Raw genomic sequence first — 21,691 nt, forward strand, 5'->3', positions numbered from 1 at the left:
CTATGTTCATCGACTCTAATGGCTTGAATCTTCACAAACTTCGTTGCATGGTTGGATTACCCTTGACTTCCTCTTTAATAACTCTACGTTCGCCGACTCTAATTTGGCTTGAATCTTCACAAACTTCGTTGAAAAGTTGAGTCAAACTTGTGATTATTGGAATCGCCTTAATGTAAGGGCCAGACCTGCTAGATATTGTTCTCTTTGGGCTTTTCCTTACGGGTTTCTCCTCAAGGCTTTAAAACGAGTGCTAGGGAAAGGTTTCCACGCCCTTATAAGGGTGTTTCGTTCTCCTCCCCAACCAATGTGGGATTGTGTAATCTCACAATCCACTCCCCTTCAGGCCAGCTTCCTCGCTGACACTCGTTCCTTTCTCCAATTAATGTGGGACTCCCGCCAAATCCACCCCCTTTTGGGGCTCGACGTCCTTACTGGCATACCGCCTCGTGTCTACCCCTTTCAGGGAATAGCCTCCTCGTTGGCACATGACCCAGTGTCTGACTCTGATACCATTTATAACGGCCTAAGCCCACTGCTAGCAGATAGTCCTCTTTAGGCTTTCACTTACGGGCTTCCTCTCAAGAAACGAGTGTCATCGAGGAAGCTGGGCCCTAAAAAGGATGGATTATAATAAAATACGTACTACATATATCATTACTATCATGTATGAAAAATTATTGAAATTAAGTTGGTTTAAAAACGACCATGGATTTAAATAAAATTCATTTTAAATATGATATCAACATTATAAAAATAACATGGTTGAAAACATAAAAGACAACATTTCCTATTAATGTTTAGAAATTAAATTTGGTTGATAGTAACATAAATGCATTCCTATGGTCTCTAATCTTTGTACAAAATTCTTTGTATAAGGAATTCTTTGTATAAGGCTAGAATTAGATTACCTCTCCCCATTCAACATTAGGAGAAAGATTTGGAACTATAAGTAGAAAAACTCTTACCCATGCTTCAAGTTTTCAAGATAAAAGTAGATCACAACTTCATAAATAGTTTTACACCTTGCAACCTAGGAACTAGGAACTAAAGCAAACAATTTTTCTCATGAGTAGGATAATTCAATAGTGCCCTATTTAATTTTTCACTTAATAGTTTTCCATCTTGCATCAAAACAACACCTATGACCAAATCATTTGCATCACATCTAATTTCAAAAGTTTTATTAAGGTTAGGTAAGACAAGTAACCGCGCATTGGTTAATTTCTTATTAAGCTCATTGAATGCATTCTCTTGCATTTCTTCCCATTTAAAAACAAGATTATTTTTCACTAAGTCATTTAATGGAGTAGCTATGTACTAAATCTTTTATAAATCTGAACTCCACTCGCATTTTTTTGGTGTTGGACAATCCCTAATTACTTTTAACTTTCTCTTCATCTACTTTGCCTCCATTTTTTCCAACTATGAAGTCAAAATTTTTCCATGCAAAAACTACCCATATTAAAATTAGCCTAAAGTTCCTATTTTCTTTTTAGTATAATCAAAACTGACTTAACATGCTCCACATGTTCATACAAAATCTTCGAATAAATTAAAATATCATCAAAATACACGACAGGTTTTCTCAAATATTCTCTCAAAACATAATTCATTAAACACATAAATGTACTAGGAGTATTATTAGTTAATCCTTATTTTGGATGATATTACTATTCAATAGTCTATTATTATCATCACTATTATGATTATATCAGAAAAAGAAATTCAATAAAGTTATGGCAGATCTTCAAAGCAGTTGTTGAATGGTTAAGGTATTTCTTCATATGGATTGTTGAAAATTGCAACATTACCCGCACTTGAAAACACAATCTATAATGAAGTTTATATAACTTTAATTTTAAAAATTACACCAACATGATGACTTTAATTTGATATATATAATTATTGACCCAGGTACGACTCATGACTACATTGCAAATAAAAATCATGGCATATAATAAGACAGTTGTATTTAAATTCTTAGACCTTTTCTAAACCCGTAAATTCATGACATTGTTTTATGAAAATAATTTAAATAAATATTTATGCATACGTCATGCATGCAGTAGTGACTTTAGATTCCTAGAAAACTAGGGTTGTTATAATTCTTAACAATAATTTGATATCTTACATAAAAATATGATTAAATATATATAGATATAATACTTGGTAATCTTTGAGGGTTCGTGATTTAAACCCAGCAGTACAGTAATCAAAATAGTATTCCCAAGTTTGTATGAAACCTTGATCGAATCTGAGTTCAAGTATTTTGTTGAAACAAAATATAAATTAGATTTCGATTCGAAATCATTTATTATAATAATGCTTCCTCACCTTTGATTGTTCAACACCTCAATGTTTGATAGTAATGAATTCCAATATTTTCCAAGTGCTCCACAATGTATCCAAAAGATTTTTTTCATTATTTGTTAATAATTATTGTTGAAAATGAAGAACATAAATGAATTAGTTACCAAAGCCTTGATGCAGAAGCCATGGTCGTTGTTATTCTACTTAATGACAGTACGCACCCTCCTGAAAATATATATTCTTTTATAAAACCAGCACTTAGCCGATGCTCCTCATAAGACTCGTCTGTGTTGAATGATGAAAGTTCCACATCGGCTAATTTAGGAAATGATCATAGGTTTATAAGTGAGGAATACTAACTCCATTGGTCTGAGGCCTTTTGGGGAAGCCCAAAGCAAGGCCATGAGAGCTTATGCTCAATATGGACAATATCATGCCCTAAACTCAGCCGTGCCAAAGCCTTTCCGAAGGTACAAAGACAGTAAAAAATTACTAATGACTAAGACTCTAAAGGACTCGAGCCGAATTCGTGGCCAACTACTTCTATCATCTCGTGCCAACCTTAAATTACAAATTTAGTTTAATTTTTTAATTTTTATGTCTAATAAATTATAACTAAAAGTTTAGTATGAAAGTTTCGATGACATTGAACAAATAATTTATATAGCACGTTTAGATACTAAATCTATAATTTAATCAAATAACTTTATTTCATTCGAAAACTCACCAAGATATGATCCTATCATATTTAGTAGTACTTGCCAATTTTCGATAGTCGCAAAGAAGAAACTCAATTTGATCGTGCAAGAAGGTTGGATCAAAATGATTAGTAATGAAACCAAGTAATAGTGTAAAATGACTATAATACCCCTAAAATAACTTACCTTTTATTTATTACCCAACGGATCTCCTAATATCATGAAACTTTATATGAAGCCTTATTTTACAATGTGAAAGAGTAAAAGTTTTAGAACTATTGATCACGGTTGGGGTTCGAACTAAGTTTAAGGTGGTAAAATGACCAAAATGTCCCTAACGTTCCTTTAAAATATTTCAAGGTCCAAATACCGTCCTAATGATCCAATATTTTAAGTAAGGCCTATATACAAGGACATGAAAGGTTATGTTATACTTCAAGATGTTTGGATCAAGTTTAGAATCTAAATAAGTTAGGGTATAAGCTAAGACTTAAAGAGAAATGACTAAAGTGCCTCTAATGGTTAACCAAGATTTATGGAGACCTAGATGTTTAATATGACTTTCAATCACTCAAATCAGAGCTAAAACAATCAAAATGATGGACAAATCAGAGACTTATAATTTTGAAAAAATGACAAATGGTGGAGTTTTTCTTATTATTATATTTTTAAATAAAATTATTTATACAAAGTTAAATTTGAATCTAACCGTTACATCCACTTTTATTATTACTATATTACATTATTATATTATTATATTTTAAAATTTTGGTGGTCACTCATTTTTATTATTATTATATTATTGTATTTATAATAAATTTTGAATTTTTAATTTAACGTTATTCACATTATTTTTTTATTATTATTATATTATTATATATATAATAAATTTTGAATTTGTCATGGATCATTATTCGTTTTTATTATTTTTATATTATTTTATTATAATAATAAAAATAAATTTCGAAATAAATTTTTGTCAATCATTTTTTTCCTCAATTTAAACTCATCAATTTCCATTTCAAACACACAACTTCCATACTTTTCATCTTCATCTTCAATTTTTTAAAGCCAGGTGGCTCTCCGAGCTTCTAATTTTATTTTTATTCCTCTTATTCTTGAAGGAGGTTCTTTTATTGTATTGTGAGGAAATAGTTGTAGGTGTTCTAAATTGTAAATCTAGAAAGTTGTTGTGTGTTCCTACCAAATTTAAATATTTGTATCGGTTTGATCCTGCATCGTGGAAAGGATTGAGTGAACTCGTAAAAAGAGAAGCGTAGCGGGGGCTCTATCCATGGGAAGAGCCGATAAAGTTCTTTATTCAAATTCCTCAAGAGGTTGCGGATTGGAGTAGGTGGAGTTTGACCAAATTTCTTAAAACTATCATATCCTATTTTCTAACTCTTCCCTATTTAATTCAAAAATCACGCTTAAATACTTATCTATTTTCTAACTCTTCCCTCTAGGGTTGCCATACTGATTCAACATGACGGCATAAGGACGAGCCACGTCACGCGGCACTTCGGGTTGAGGCGCTGGTCGAAGACCGGTTCGGATCACGATTCGGGTTGGCTCGTAGGTCATCGGCTGCAGATGGGCCAATGGGCCTCGGTTTGCGGGTTGGGCCGCATGTGAGTTTGGGCCTCGGGATACTAGGTTGGATTGGTTTTAGGCCTCGAGTGTAGGTTGGTTTCAGGTTGTAGAGCGGGCATCAGTCGTACATGGGTCTTCGACTAGATCGGTCTCTAGCTGCTGGGCCGACAGTTTTGAGCCACTATAGGTGGCCTGAACCGCAGACGTGTGTTGAACTGCGAGTATCCGATTCAGGTCCGACCCGGATCCGACAGATCCTTTCTTCTTTGCCTAATTTCCTATGCGATTTTTTGACGATTTTATCTCTCCTCTCCGCGACGTCTCCGATGTCTTTCTTCTTCTTTTTCTCTCCCTGTCTCTATGTGGATCTCTCTTCTCTTCCATAATTTTTCATGGCTTGTAGGCGCCTGTGATGACGGATCTTCGAGGTTTAGAAACTCGATTCCGACCTCTTCTCTCACGAGGACAACGATAGAAACATCGAGTGGAACGCGTCCTAGACGGTCGACCTTCTCTTCCACGATGTGTTTCAAGCATTTTGATGTCGGATTTGGCAGTTTAAGGCTGTGGGATTCGTTTTTGGATCTCGCAAGAAAACTTCATTAACTTCCCTCTTTCTTCTCTTTTGCAGGTGTTATGGGAGCATGACGAGGTCAGAATGGCGTTCGGTTGGAGGTTCGACGAGTTGTGGGAGTCAGAGGAGTGATTTCATGACCCCTGGAGAATTTTTGGGGGTAGTAAGGCCCTATCTAAATTCACAGTAGTAGGGCAGATTAGATATATCTTTAGTTCCTATATAACTAGTTAATATCTAATTTAACATATACATGGTTCCTTTCCTAACGTAAACCAATTATTCATATGTTTGATTTTATCCGCTATTCATATTTTATTTTATTTTTATGTTTAAATTTCTTATCGTTACCGGTTCAAAATAAATGATTTGGCTGAATAACTTCATTTAAAATGAAATTAAATTGAAATTATGACGAATTATTTATTACAAACTTTAAATTAAATCTAATTTGCTTAGTCTCTTGTTATTTCATTTTTATTTTTATGGGAGGGTTGGATCATTATTTAATTTTGAACTCTTTCTTGTTTTCTTGCATTCTTTTTACCATTCGTTCTCAATAAATATTAAAAAACAAAGCAATTTGTAACCATTTAAACAAACATGTATAAATTAATTATTTTTTTAAAAAAAACTAATTTGTAACTATCCAATTCCTAAAATATATGATATGGTCATTGCATACTAGGACAGTGTAATGCCCCTAAATTTCTACTTATTTAAAGTCTACCTTTTGTGCGGAAATAAGCGTTCAAATTTTGTCAACGATACAAGGATGTCTTGTCTTTACTTGAAAGATAAGTAGCAGGTGGCTTGAGTATTTTAAGAAATACTCAGGAACTTACTCCACTACTGGAGTTACATGCAAGCACATACAATCATGAGTGGGACCTATTATATCAGTCTATATTTTCTTAGGCGGCTATCTTAAATGGGTTAATTGGATGTGTATTTACTTTCTACACACGGTCCACGCGTGCGAGTATAGACCCACCAGTTGGTTTGCACACCTCATGTGCCCCTTTCTTTTCGGGCGAGCATCCTTTAGTAGTTTTTGATGTCGGACACCCATTTAGAAATAGCAATTGTCGTAGCATTATAATAGATATAATGATCGTTTTTCTGCCTCGTAGTGTATGTGTCTGTACGATTGTAATGAAGAAGGGGTATCCCCCATGCATGAACACACAATGATGCATGAGGTCCCAACATTTTCATTCATTATCATGTAAAACAAATCTCTTCCCTTATCCTTCATATCACATCATTATCATAATTTTCTATACAAATTTTAGGGTTGTGCATCATGTCGACACCTTTTATCGTGCATCATTCATGTCATGTATCGTGTCATCTCATGCCATATCATATATATATATCATATCATGAACATAACATATAACAACATGTACTATATCACCAAACGTGTTACACCATAACATTTGTCATATCATTGGTACTTCACATCATAACACATGTCATAACATTCACGTATCATCTCATAGCTATATTGTATTATGGACATATCATGGACTTATCATTTTATAAACATATCATAACCATATCGTTTCATATACATTTCATAGTCATATCGTTTCACAAACATATCATAGTCCTATCATTTCATAAACGTATCCTAGCCATATCGTTTCATAAACATATCATAGTCACATCGTTTAACAAACATGTCATAGTCATATCATTTCACAAACATCTCATAGTCATATTATTTCATAAACATCTCATAGTCATATCATTTCATAAGCATGTCCTAGTCATATCATATCATAGACAGTCGTTTCATAAACATATCCTAATCATATTGTTTCATAACATATCACAAATATCAAGCATATAGCTTCTGCAGAACCACAGAGCACGTGTCATCATACAAAAATCAACTTTTAACCAAATCGATAGTAAAGTCATTTACTTGGTTGGTTGTAGCTGTCATTCTCCCTAAACTAGAGTATGTTTGGATTTTGTTCCCTGAAGTTGCTCCAAGTACCGTCGGTAGTTGTTTCATATTCGAACGCCCATCTCGTTTTCGTTAATAACTCACATTTCTAGCCTTAATCAACTACCACTTAGAAATAGGACATCCTTAATCAACGTCCATTCAGCCCCGGGGGGTCATAAACATAGGAATCCGTATGAAATAGTGTAATATGAGCCGAATAACTTGTTTTTGTGCCGTCAGAGCCACCGAGAAAAAGCCGGAGCCAAGCCGAGCCATCGAGTTGTGTTAGCCGAAGGAGTCAACATTTGCATGTGTGACACGGTGTCACTAAGGTATGGAGAGCATGCACAGGTTGTGAACTGGGTCAAGGTGTGGAGTTTGGGTCACTGTCTCGAGTTGTTCCTGCGGCGCGCGAGTTGTGGTCGAAGGTACTGGACTCGGTTGGGCCAAAAGGTTGCAGATGGGCTTCAGGGCATGGTTTGTGGTTACTTGGCTTCGCGCTAGTCATGGGTCGAACGTTGTCTATTCTGTGTCTGCTAGACCGAGCTCTCAACTGAGCTGCAACTGTTGTATAGGTCGTCTGGGCTGCGATTCGAGACGAGCTCGCGCATTTGGGTTAAAGATCGTGGATTCGGTTCTTGTTTTGGTGTTCCAAACCTAGACCCGATGGACCCTTCTTCTCCGCCTGAAAACCTCTAGACTTTTCGAACGCCTTCCCCTTTGCTCTACCAACCATGGGGACTCCGTCTCGTCAATTCTCCACCCCCTCCCCCCACGACGTAATACACCTTCGTATGCACATGTACATACAGATCTGTGGAGGTATAGGCACACCAACACCCGTGGTTCAATGGCTATGAAAATACATAATGACTCCAATGAATGGACGAATTTTTTCCTCGGTATACTGGGGTCTCTCTGACTAGTTGCTACTCGCCTTTTTCTTCTTGTCGTCGCATATTCCATGAGCTTTCCCATTCTAGTCATAAAACATTTCAATTCGTTCATATTTCTTCGCTCGCCGTCGCCACTTTTCTCTTTTAAAAATGACATGAAACAATGTCGGCGAATTCTGGTAAAAGAGAGAGAACTATCATCGAGACAACATGAAATGAGCGAAAAAAAAGGTTTCATCGGGTCTAATCCAATCTCGGGTACCCGTCTATAACCCAATGACAGTTCAACAAAACTACATAAACTAGAAAGGGAGTCCAACACCCGACCCAATCACACAAACAAGTTCAGCCTGATAGCATGACCCAACATTGTACCCGCACGTCCGCATTGGTTGACCCAAAGTCCGCACCTCGACCAAACCCATAAGGGTATACATTTGTCTAACGAAGTGGTAAATAAAAATAAAAATCAAAAGGCTCTTGAGATGAACTAGAAGGCAAGCATTGGAACCCTTTTGATTTTTATTTATAACTCAAACAAAGAGAGTATGAAACTCTACCCATTTAATTGGAACATTTCAAAGTAAATCTATTTCCTAATACTTAATATATATAATATATTAAATATTAATTTTAACTTTTCTATTAATTTTTCAACTAAATTGAACCTTTTAGCGTTACTATGAACTAATGAAGGGTATTTATGATCTACAAATTATGAGCTTCAATGATATAAAATTAATTAATTAAACTCTTTAATTAAAAAATTTCTGTTCATTAACTATAGGTCACTTCACTATAAATTTAGGGTTACACTCTTATGCACTGTAGGACAAGTTATGTCCATTGATATAATTATTACAAGCAACTTGATCTTTCACGAGTCGTTTATAATTCTGACTAGATCAAAAGTCTGTTTTACCCCTGTAAGTACATCTTTCACCTTAAGTACCATCGGTTCTCTAATGATAGATTTGTTTAAGATCCAATCACAAACCAAGTCCCTCTCGGACCAATGAGAGGGTAGGGCGCCATTGCTCAAGTTCCGAAATCAATACTTAAGAGAACAACTCATCTACTATTCTTATATGGAAATAAATGAATTTCATCTCATGATATTATGTTTCCAACTACCTATTTGGACAAGTCCCCAAAATGATTTGGCATATTGAATCGACTAAAAGAGTCATTCTAACTCATGCAAATTAAAGACAAGTTCTCGCCGGTAGGAGTTCATAACTCACTCAGGATTAAGATCAAGCCACATAGGATCATCATTTGAAATATTGATCTTCTCAATTAACAAATTTATAAGAGATTTCAAATATTTCTTGGTCAAGTCTTATACAAACTCATCGTATATGATACCCTCATTTACATGTCTATTTCAAATATTTCTTGGTCAAGTCTTATACAAACTCATCGTATATGATACCCTCATTTACATGTCTCCACATGAATGATTTAGATCCAATCATTTGTAGCGATTACAAAGTAGGTCGTATGATAAGGGCCTACAATGCTGGAATTTGCAAAGCTAGATGTCCTAGAATCCTTGCAAAACATTCACAGAGAAAACTAACTTAACGAATTGATTCCAACCAAGAGCTGGTTAGAAGATGAATGACTCTTAGATCGAACTTGGAATCTATGATAGTCACTCTTAGATACCAAGACAATTCACTCCAGAATTAGCTTGATCAAAATTAATTTAATGAATCGGTTTAAACATCAAACCTAAAGAAAGGTTTGAAAAAGAATAACACCAAAAAGGTATCAAGAAAACACAAAGGTTTTGTTTGTATTCAACAATTGAATTCCAAACATAATATTACATGCTTTTAAATAGGTCCAAAAGTTAACTAATAAAGTTCAACCACAAACTACAAACTATTAATAAATGCTATTAAATACAAATTGAAGAAAATAAGGCATTCATACAAACTACTAATAAATGCTATTAAATACAAATTGAAGAAAATAAGATATTCATACAAACTACTCATAAATGCTATGAAATACAAATGGAAGAAAATAAGGCATTCATACATTGTCTTAATTGGTAGTTCAACTACCAAATTCAAGTCTTCTAATTACTTTTCAATGTCAGTCACTCCATTATCTTCTTGATTTGATATGCTAATATTATAAAGATTCCATTATCTTCTTGATTTGATATGCTAATATTATAAAGATTCCATTATCTTCTTGATTTGATATGCTAATATTATAAAGATTTTTTAGCTCAAAAGTCTTTGTTTCAACTTGTACACTAGCTAGCTTTTGAAGATGCAATGTATAGGCCTCTTGAATCTTCTTAACCTTACTTCTTATAATCGGTCCTTTGGGTACTTGCATAGGGTCAGCAGTTGAATTCATATCATCCTCCCTTTCTTTAAAAGGATTTTGTCCTCAAATCAAGGTATTCATTCCCTACATCAAATGGAGTCAAATAAGCCACATTAAAAGTTGAACTTACATTGTACTCACCTCAAGATCTAGCTTGTATGCGTTGTCATTGATCTGCTCTAGTACTTGAAAAGGACCATCTCCTCTTGGTTGAAGTTTAGACTTTCTCTGACTTGGAAACCTTTCCTTTCGTAGATGAACCCAAACCCAGTCATCTTGTTTAAAAATCAATTTCTTTCTTCCTTGGTTCTTGCGTGTGACTAGTTTTTTATTTTTGTTTTTAATTCTTTCTTTATGTATTCGTCTCTTGAAGAAGCTGCATCATTAGCAAACATATTAGGTGGCAAAGGCGATAAATCTAGAGGAGTTAAAGGATTAAATCCATACACAACCTCAAAAGGTGAACACTAAGTGGTGCTATGTATTGCTCTATTGTATGCAAATTCCACAAAAGGTAGAGTCTCTTCCCAAGACTTAAGAATTTTAGATATTAGTTACGTAAGTAAGGCTCCTAATGTTCTATTAACAACCCCAGTTTGTCCATCGGTTTGGGGTGACATGTTGTAGAAAATAGAAGCTTAGTTCCCAACTTTCCTCACAAGACCTTCCAAAAATGGCTTAAAAATTTTACATCCCTGTCATTAACAATGGATTTGGGAATACCATGCAATCTAACCACTTCCTTAAAGAATAGATTAACTATGTTGGTAGCATCATCTGTTTTGTTACATGGAATGAAATGTGCTATCTTACTAAACCTATCAACCACCACAAAAATGCTATCATGGTGTCTTTTATTCTTTGGTAATCCTAGAACAAAATCCATGCTAATGTCAACCCATGGTTCACTAGGAACATCTAAAGATGTGTAAAGATCATGTGGTTGTGTCTTAGACTTAGCCTCCTTACATTTAAAACATTGCTTGCATACTTTGTTCACATCTTTCCTCATTTTCAACCAATAAAAATGTTCACACAACATGCTATATGTTTTAAATTCTCCAAAATGTCCCATAAGTCCTCCCCCCATCCCATGAACCTCCTTAATAAGTAACTCTCGAATAGAACATTAAGGGATACAAAGTTTACCCTTCCTAAAAAGCATATCATCGAACACAATATGATGTTGCACATGTTTCCCTTATAAACATTGCATATACATCTCATAAAATTCAGATTTTTCAACTTTGTACAATTCAATCATGTGTTTAAAACCAAGAATCTTTGAAGGGAAGAAAATAAAGCATACCTTCTTGATAATGCATCTGCGACCACATTATCCTTCCTCTTTTTGTAATGGATTACATAAGGAAATGTCTCACTGAATTCCACCCATTTAGCATGTCTCCTATTTAGCTTTGTTTGGCTTTTGAGGTGCTCCAAACTTTCATATGATCTGTATGAATAGCAAACTCTTTTGGCCACAAATAATGTTGCCAAACTTGCAAAGCCCTTACAAGTGCATATAACTCTTTATCATAAGTCGGATAGTTGAGTTGTGCTCCATTAAGCTTTTCACTAAAGAAAATGATTGGCCTTTTTTCCTGCATTAAAACAGCTCCTATGCCTATCCCACTTGCATCACATTCAATTTCAAAAGATTTATCAAAGTTAGGTAAAGCAAGACAAGGTGCATTGGTTAATTTATCTTTGAGTTCATTGAATGCATTCTCTTGTTTTTCCTTCCATTCAAATTTCACATGTTTTTTAACAAGTTCATTCAATGGTGATTCTATGCTACTGAAATCCTTAATGAATCTCCTATAGAAACTAGCCAAACCATGAAAAGATCTTACCTCGGTTGCATTTGTTGGTGTTGGTCATTCTCTAATAGCTTTTACCTTTTCTTCATCAACTTGTACTTCATTCTTTCCAACTAAGAACCCTATGAAGTTGACTTGGTCTAGACAAAAACTGCACTTTTTGAAGTTGGCATAAAGCTTCTCTTCTCTAAGTTTAAACAAAATTTTATAAAGTTCAAAATATGATCATTCAAGCTTTTTGAGTAAACAAGGATATCATCAAAGTATACAATAACAAATTTTCTAATATAGTCTCTCAAAACATAATTCATTAGCCTCATAAAAGTACTTGGTGAATTTGTAAGGCCAAACCGCATAACGAGCCACTCATAAAGCCCAAACTTTGTTTTGAAGGCCGTTTTCACTCATCTCTCACATTCATTCGAATTTGATGATAACCACTTTTAAGATCTATTTTTGAAAATAGATTAGCACCATATAATTCATCCAACATGTCATCCAATCTAGGAATAGGGTGTCGATATTTTACCGTTATCTTGTTGATGGCTCGACAATCAACACACATCCTCCACGTGCCATCTTTCTTGGGTACCAAAATCACAGGAACCGAACAAGAACTCATGCTTTCTCTAACATATCCTTTATCCATGAGTTCTTCTACTTGTCTCTGAATCTCCTTAGCCTCGGTGGGATTGGTCCTATAGACGGCCATATTTGGAAGAGTTATCCCAGGTACGAAGTCAATTTGGTGTTCAATCCCTCTTAGAGGGGGGTAACCCCGTACATGCATCTTCATGTAGAAACATGTCATTGAATTCCTGCAAAAGAGACTTAAAAGCACTTGGCGAAGCATAATCAATTTTTTGTTCTATTGCTAAACACATTTCTTTGCACATAAGTACAAATTTTAGTTCTTGGGCTAACATATTCCTCATTTCTCCCTTTCTTATAACCAAACTCACATTTTCTCTCTTTTCCTCAAAATCACTTTTTTTTTTGTTTCTTGGTTTTCACTTGTCCTTTACCCCTCACTTTTCTCTTTTTTTTTTCACTCTTATCTCTCTCTTTTACCTTAGTTTCTTCTCTCCACTTTTGTTCTTCGTATTCTTTTATTTTCTTCTCTAATTTCCATTGGTCACAATGTACTTCATATGGAGAAAATAGAAGTAAATTAAATTTCTTTCCACACAAAGTAAAAGTATACTTGTTCATCAAACCATCAAATGTTACCTATCTATCATATTGCCAAGGTCGGCCGAACAAGATGTCCCCAGCATGCATTGATACGACATCACAAAGGACCTCATCTTTATATCTTCCAAGAGTAAAAGAAATAAGAGCTTGAGAGATCACCTTAATTTCTTCTTCGTTTGTCAACCATTGAAGTTTGTATGGTTTTGGATGGGGATGAAAAGAAAGTTGAAGTCTTTTTACAAGGAAGCTGCTTACCACATTTGTGCAACTTCCACTATCAATCACCAAACTGCACGGGTTTCCTTTGATCAAACATCTTGTGTGGAACATGTTTTCCCTTTGATCTTTAAATTTCTCTTCCTTGATTTTAACATTGAGTGCCCTTCTTGTGATCAAAGATATGGAATTACCTTCTTCAACATATCATCATCATATGCTACAATTTCTTCCACAAGCTGTGAATCATGATCCTCACATGAAGTATACCATTCCTTATCACCATAATTTTTTTATTAACACACTCTTTGCTCATGTGTCCAAACCCTTTGCACTTCCAACATTGAATAGAACTAGACTTCTCATTTACTGTCTTCGAAGCTTCATTCTTTTTACCATTGGAACTCTCGGCCTCCACTATTTTAGCAGCCACAAACTTTTCTTTTGGTAACATCGATTCATTTCTATTCACAAAACTATCATTGTTCCAAGTTTTAGAATTTGAGAAGGTGTTAGTTCGTGATGTGTATCTTTTTTTAATGCTCTTTTTCTTCTTTCAATTGGACTTCAATTTTGAGAGCATAATGATACATGTCTTCCAGATATGGTGGTGGATTTCTGTCAACAAGATGAGCAATTTCTCGATTCAAACCTCCAAGAAATCTAGACATGGTATCTTTTCTTCTTCTCTAATGTTTGCTCTTTCCATCATAGTCTCCATCTCTTGATAATATTCCACCACACTTTTTGTTCCTTGCCTCAAACCTTGCAATTTAGTTTTCAAATTTCTTTCATAATGTTTTGGAACATACCTTTTTCTCATGGCTTCTTTAAGTTCTTCCCAAGTCTCTATTGGATCCTCCTCTTTTCTTCTTCTCTCGGATTTGAGATGTTGGTACCAATCACCGGCATGATTGGTAAATTCGGCAATAGCAAGTCTCATCTTCTTATTTTCACTATAGGTGTTGCAATCAAACACATGCTCTATCTTTCTTTCCCATTGCAAGTATGCCTCAGAATCTGTCGTTCCACAAAAGGGTGGGATTTTGAGTTTAACTCTCCTATCTCTATCTTCATGTACTCTTTCCATCCTTCTAGGTTGCATAATAGTTGCATGGTTATTTCTTCCTCTCCATCTTCCTTCAACTTGTCTTTCTTGTACTACTATATCTTCATCTTCTTGTAATGCTCGTTCTTGTCTTTGTTGTTGCGCCTTTCTTTCTTGTCTATCTTTCATCATCATTTCCATGATACCTTGAATTATTTGAAGAATGGTTGTATTAAGATTTGGTACTGGTGGTACTCCTTCTCCATTATGTGGCATGTTGTTATCAGTAATAGGGACCTCTCCACACTTCTCACAAAAATTTCTCTCAGGGACACTCGTGTTTAACACTCAAAGGTAGGCTTTTGGTACTAGGTCAAGAATGTAAAGGTTGACTTATTTTGGTGCAATCTTGCTTTAAGCTTGATTATAACCAATCGAACGATCAACTCTAACAAGTTAATACTAGTATCTCAAGGATCAAGAGCTTGAAAATTTTGAACAAACTTAAATAAATGATAAGAACTGAATATATATATATATATATATATATATATATATATATATATTCTGAGAGAGACAAAAAAAAAAATATAAATAAATGATAGAAAAAAATAACAGTGAAAAATAACAGTAAAGATATTTCACCTCTAGAGCAGCCAAAGAACATCGACCAAATGCTCTGATACCAAATGATAAGCGCCTACAATGCTGGAATTTGTAAAGCTAGAGGTCCTTCTAGAATCCTTGCAAACATTCACAGAGAAAGTTAACTTAACGAATTGATTCCAACCAATAGCTGGTTAGAAGATAAATGATTCTTAGATCGAACTTAGAATCTATGATAGTCACTCTTAGATGCCAAGACAATTCACTCGAGAATTAGCTTGATCAGAATTAATTCAATGAATTGGTTTAAACATCAAACCTAAAGCAAGGTTTGAAAAAGAACAACACCAAAAACGTATCAAGAAAACACAAAGGTTTTGTTTGTATTCAACAATTGATTTCCAAACATGGAAATTATATGCCTTTAAATAGGCCAAAAGATAACCCTAACGTAATAAAGTTCAACCACAAATTATAATAAATGCTATTAATTACAAATCGAAGAAAATAAGACATTCATAAATTGTCTTAATTGGTAGTTCAACTACGGCAAGTTTTCTAATTACTTTCCAATGTCAACCACTCCATTATCTTCTTGATTTAATATGCTAATGCTATAAATATTTTTGGGCTCAAAAGTCTTTGTTTCAACTTGTACACTAGCTAGCTTTTGAAGATGCAATGTATAGGCCTCTTGAATCTTCTTAACCTTGCTTCTTGTAATCGGTCCTTCGGGTACATGCAAAGGGTCAGCAGTTGAATTCATATCATCGTATCAATTGTGTCACTAGGATAAGACACCCAATCTTATCCATATACTATAGATTTTTTAGGTTATTATTTGAACACGATCCTCTTGTATGTCAACCACATACTATTCAAGATTACATTAATAACCTTGGATTTTCATACAATGGATAATAATTAAATGACAAATAAAATAATATGAATTATTGTTAAAAACTAAATAATTAATTTCGAGGCTTTAGGGCATAAATCCCAATAGCTAATGGGTTGTACGACGTGGGTCTCTCATTTTCCATGCGAAACGACTATGAGCAGTGAGTTTTGATTAGAAACCTCTAGTCCCCCATGAAGCTGTTACACCATTCACACAACTTGTAGCCGAAGGACAACTAGATGGTTCGTAAGCTATAGTGGTCTGTTAGGCTCCTACGAGAAAGGTTAAGTCTAAATTAGGTAACTAGTCAACCTAACCACATGTCCCTAGTCTTAACATGATACTCCTTCGTTAAATAAACACACATGCTCAACGGGGGAAGGGGAGGGGAGAGGGGAGGGAGGGATAACATCCATCAAGCACCCGGAGCTTATATCACAAATTTTCATCTCCTTTCAGCATATAATTCATATAATTACAACAGAAATAAAGCATGATGACATCAAACAGATGGTTCTTACAATTCATCACATTATGCATCCATATTTTTAAGAACCCATGTTACTTAATTTCTTATTATCGAAAAACTATCCACTCAAGGTAAATAAACTAGCATGCATGCAATTCCAATCGATTTCTACAAGTACTTTTCGTAAAAAAATTCATGCAGTGACTTACATGATTGATGCGTGTCATTTCGTTTAATGTTTTCACATGAATTGGCTGTCTAACAAGAGCGATTATCTTTAGTTAGGTCCTAAATCACATAAAAATATGATTAGAGTTGAAATCATATGACAATCGAGCAAACGAAAGTCGAACGGGCAAAAAAATGACCCTCATGCGCACTGCACTTGTTTTCACGCACTGAAAAGATATTCCATGCGTACTACCACGTGCGCATACGGATGTGCCTGAGGGAGAAGGACTCGTGTTCTGGTGCTGCCATGTGACATGCTCGGGTTGGTCAGCTGATGACAAGTGCATGGGTTTGAATCCAGATGCGCACGCTGAAAACCTGAATTTAATTACGTTGACGCGTGACACACACGGTTCAAATCGGAGCATCCTTCGAGTTGGACCAGGTCGGACATGGTTGCGGGTCAGATCGAGTGCAGAAGGCATCGCATGTCGCTGATCAAATGGAGTCGCATCGCTATACTGTATATTTGACACGTATCCCTCTCGCGTCAAAGTTGTGTCTCTCCTCTCGTCGGTTGACACGTGGCACGTTGGAGTTTTCTCTCTCCTCCTAGTAGATGAAATTTGAATTTTTCAATTAGTTTTCTTGAACTTCACATTTTTGTATATTTTGATTTTAAACTCAAATCAAGTTAACTATGTCCTAATTCGAGCTATATTTTTTTTTTTTTAATTTTTACTTCAACACATATCGATGTATGGATGTCGAAAGTAGGAACGTTACGCTTTCATACTATTCTTTGAAGCACTCTCGGAACAACAATTTTTTATTAAGATTTCTTCAAATTTCTTCATGAAATTTGTGGAGAATTCTTCCTAAAAAAAAGTATCAAAATATTAGGCCTTAACTTATAATAAACGGCTCGGAGTTAACAAAAAATGGTGAAAGATTACATCATGGATCTTCTTTATTCTTGATGAAAATGAGACTCCAGTCACCTGAATCTACTCCTTCCTTCCAAGAAAAAGTATTTGCAACTAGATTGTGGCTGGACGCGACTTTCAATAGTGGTCCGGTGAGTTTTTCGACAATTATTTCTTCCTCCGCTCCCTAGATTCTCTCTATCTCTCTTTGTTTTTCTCGTTTGCAGGTCCTTTGCTAGGGTTCAATTTGGACCCTTGCAGTGGCTGGAGAAGCAAAATGACTTTTTTTTTTCTTTATCTTTGGGTGCTACATTTAGCAAGTCATTTAGTTGTTGTAAAAGTTAGCTAGCTCAGGCATAATCGTATCACATTTATTTGTGGCAGGTGGTTTCCCCCCATGCGGCCATAACAACACGCTTTGGACAAGCATGACTGACACTCTACAATCACAAACGGGTTTTAACTTGGTGCATCTATTGTATCTACATTTTATAGTGTGTCATATCATGTATTTTTTTTGTATTTCAAATACATTACTTTATTTGTAAACAACATAATATATATGTACTTGTAAACGTTTTGCGATCTTTTTAATATTTAGTGTTTGGGTTACCTCAGAGTACGATGCAAGCGAGACCAAGACAGTCAATCCAGTGCTTGAGATGTACTGTTAGGATTAGATTTGATTTAGTTATTTTGATTAGATTTGATTTAGTCATTTGAATTAGATTTGATTTAGTCATACCAGATTTAGTCATATCGGATTTGATTCTGTAACGCTATATAATAGCCAATTTCATTCTTCAATAGATGGTGAGATTTCTCCCAATTTATCTAATGTTTCCAGTTTTCTCTCATGTTCCTAACATTGTGGTATGAGAGCCTAAGTGGACCTGAAAGAAGAAATACACAAATTGAGTGTTTGAGAGAAAAAACACGGAACAAATGGCAAGTGATTCAGGAAGCTTTGCTACCACATATGTTCCTAAATTTGATGGAGACTACGAGCATTGGAGTTTGGTCATGGAAAATCTCTTGCGTTCCAAGGAATATTGAATATTGGATTGCTATTCAATCTGGTTTCGAGGAACCAAAAAGAAACGAAGCACTCAGTGTAGCCCACCAAAAGGAAAACAATGAAGCGAAGGCTTAAAGATCTCAGAGCAAAGAATTATCTCTTTCAAAAGGAAAACATTGATAGGAGTATTCTGAAAACTATCATTCAAAAGGATACTTCCAAGCAATTGTGGAATTCAATGAAACTCAAGTATCAAGAAAATGCTAGAGTGAAGCGAGCCCAGCTACAACGACTTCGCATAACATTCGAAACTTTAGAGATGAAAGCAGGAGAAGGTGTTTCTGAGTATTTTTCAAGAGTTATGTTTATTGCTAATGACATGAGGAATTGCGGAGAAGATATGTCAGATGTCAAAATTGTTGAGAAAATACTTCGAAGTCTTACCGATAAATTCAACTCTGTAGTATGCTTAATTGAAGAATCCAAGGACATTGACCAATTAACAGTCGATGAATTATAGGCATCTTTGCTTGTACATGAACAAAAGGTGATTGATAAGAAGAGTGAAGAGTAGGTTCTGCAGGTGGAGAATGTACCAAGTTATGGACAAGGAAGAGTGCAGGTGGAGAATGTACCAAGGTATGGACAAGGAAGAGACAGAGGGACATTTTAGAGATGAAGCGGTTACACTAGAGGATGGGGAGGAGGTAGATCTTTTGTGAACCGGTCGACCATCAACTGTTTTCGATGTGGAAAGTAAAGACATTACCAATTTGAATGTCCAGGCATAGAAAAAGAAGCTGTCATTTATGTTGAATGTGACAAGGAGGAAGAACTGCTATTGATGGCGTACACAAAGAAAAGTAAAGTTGAAAAAGAAGGCATTTGGTTTCTCGATTCCAAGTGCTTAAATCATATGACAGGGGACAAAACATGGTTCGTTGAGCTTGACGAAAGTTTCAAACATACTATCAGGTGTAGAAATAGCTCAAAATTGGTAGTTGAAGGAAGAGGCAGTGTTAGATTCGAAGTTGAAGGTATCACACAAGTCGTGACAAAATGTCTACTATTTCCCCAATCTCACCGACAATTTGCTAAGCATAGGGAAGCTACAGGAGACGCACTTCGTGATCTTAATCAAAGAAGGAACCTACAGAATATATCATCAACAAATGGGCCTGATAATGAACACACAAATGATGGCGAGTAGCATGTTCTCAGTTCATGCAAAGATAAAGCCATTGGTTGACAAATGTTTGAAATTAGAAGATGAAGACTTGGAGGTCCAGAATGTGGCGACGAAGGTAGAAAAAGAAGAGGAGATAAAAGAGAAGGAGGTCACTTGTGACTGCAAAAAGAAGTTAGAAGAAGATGCATCTAGTAGGGTGGAAGAATTAATTCAGAAGAATGTTGAAGAAAGGCTAAACTCTAAAGAGATTAAATTAGAAATACAGAGGCGAATAAAGGAAGGTCGCAAGAAGTTGTATGATGATGTTGATATGCAGCTTGAGAAAGAAAAAGAAGCCGCTACAAGACAAAAAGAAGAACAAGCACGGAAAGAGAGAGAAGAGCTAGATAAAATGCTGGAAGAGAATAGGAGAAGAGTAGAAAAAGCTAAGCGACGATTAGCTCTAGAGTTGCAGTGGAAGGAAGAAAAACTATATCGTGAGCTCGCGTTGGTTCAGAGACAAAAAGAGCAAGCAGCTCGGAGAACTAATTTAGATGATAAGAGTTTGAGTTATGATATAGAAGCCGCAGATGAAAATACTATAGAGGAAAATATTTCCTCTGTCTCTTTGGCTGAAGCAAGCTCTCCTAGCTCGAATAAGGCGAGGAATAAGAGACCACCAGTCTGAATGAGAGACTATGCAATAGGAGAAGATTTTTTTGAAGAAGATGATGAAGCAGTCTGAATGAGAGATCATGCAATAGGAGAAGTTTTTTGTAAAGAAGAGGATGAAGCACACTCGACCATGTTTACCACTACAGAACCATTAAACTTTGAAGACACATTAATTTAAAGATACATTGAAGAGTGAGAAACGCATTGAGGAGTGAGAAACGAAGGCAAGCCATGGATGTGGAGTAATAAACAGAAATGACACATGTGAATTGATGAAATTATCTTGGAAGTCTGGTTGTAAATATAAAATGATTACTATTCAGTTTAAGGGAGAGATTGTTAGGATTAGATTTGATTTAGTTATTTGGATTAGATTTGATTTAGTCATTTGAATTAGATTTGATTTAGTCATATGGATTTGATTATGTAACGCTATATAATAGCAAATTTCATTCTTCAATAGACTGTGAGATTTCTTCCAATTTATCTGTTCTTTCCCGTTTTCTGTTCTCCTGTTCCTATTCTCCTGTTCCTAACATGGACGCCCCGTGTACCCCGAAGGTATGTCACTCACATTTCGTACCACACTGTAACGTTTTCCTTCGTCGCCAATGAGACCCGAGTTTTGGAAGACTTAGATATCGATGGAATTGCATTTGTAGGTACTTACGAGGACTTGTGACACGTGAGAGTGGAAGAAAAAGAGAGCAAAAGGCCACGAGAGTTGAAAGTCAAACTGAGGAACGATGTCGGAGAAAATTTAGGAAGAGAGAGAGACGATCAGAACTTTCATGTGACTATTGGGTGAAAGAGAAGGAATCCATCAGATCTGGATCCGGGTTGGACACCCACCCCAGCGCCCTTGCATCCAGAGACAACAGTTCACACCCTGAGCCCAATCGATCTGCAGTAACTCGAAACTCTAGCCTAGTAGCCACTAAGCTCGTTTACAAACTCACGGCCCAGACGCACAATTTGAGAAGGTGACCTGTGAGAGTGACTCGAGACCCATGCATCAACTCGATTTACGACCCGTGCGCGAATCAGCTCCTCCCACCAATGTGTTGTCTTGTCCTCAATCACTAGACTCCATCGG

The 21,691-nt window shown here is 35.7% G+C and overlaps 1 protein-coding gene across 1 annotated transcript; it reads left to right on the plus strand.

Annotated features, from left to right (window-relative positions):
• Positions 1–19,951: 19,951 nt before the first annotated feature.
• On the plus strand, positions 19,952–20,608 carry LOC111472224 (uncharacterized protein At1g10890-like). The gene has a single exon (XM_023117861.1). The coding sequence runs from the start codon at positions 19,952–19,954 to the stop codon at positions 20,606–20,608; it is 657 nt and encodes a 218-aa protein (XP_022973629.1).
• The last annotated feature ends 1,083 nt before the right edge of the window (positions 20,609–21,691 follow it).

The sequence above is a fragment of the Cucurbita maxima genome, unplaced genomic scaffold (genome assembly GCF_002738345.1).
Source record: "Cucurbita maxima cultivar Rimu unplaced genomic scaffold, Cmax_1.0 Cma_Scf00068, whole genome shotgun sequence".
NCBI classification, from domain to species: domain Eukaryota; kingdom Viridiplantae; phylum Streptophyta; class Magnoliopsida; order Cucurbitales; family Cucurbitaceae; genus Cucurbita; species Cucurbita maxima.

Coding starts and splice junctions, on each gene's coding strand:
- LOC111472224 (XM_023117861.1), top strand. CDS start 19,952: ATGGCGAGTAGCATGTTCTCAGTTCATGCAAAGATAAAGCCATTGGTT.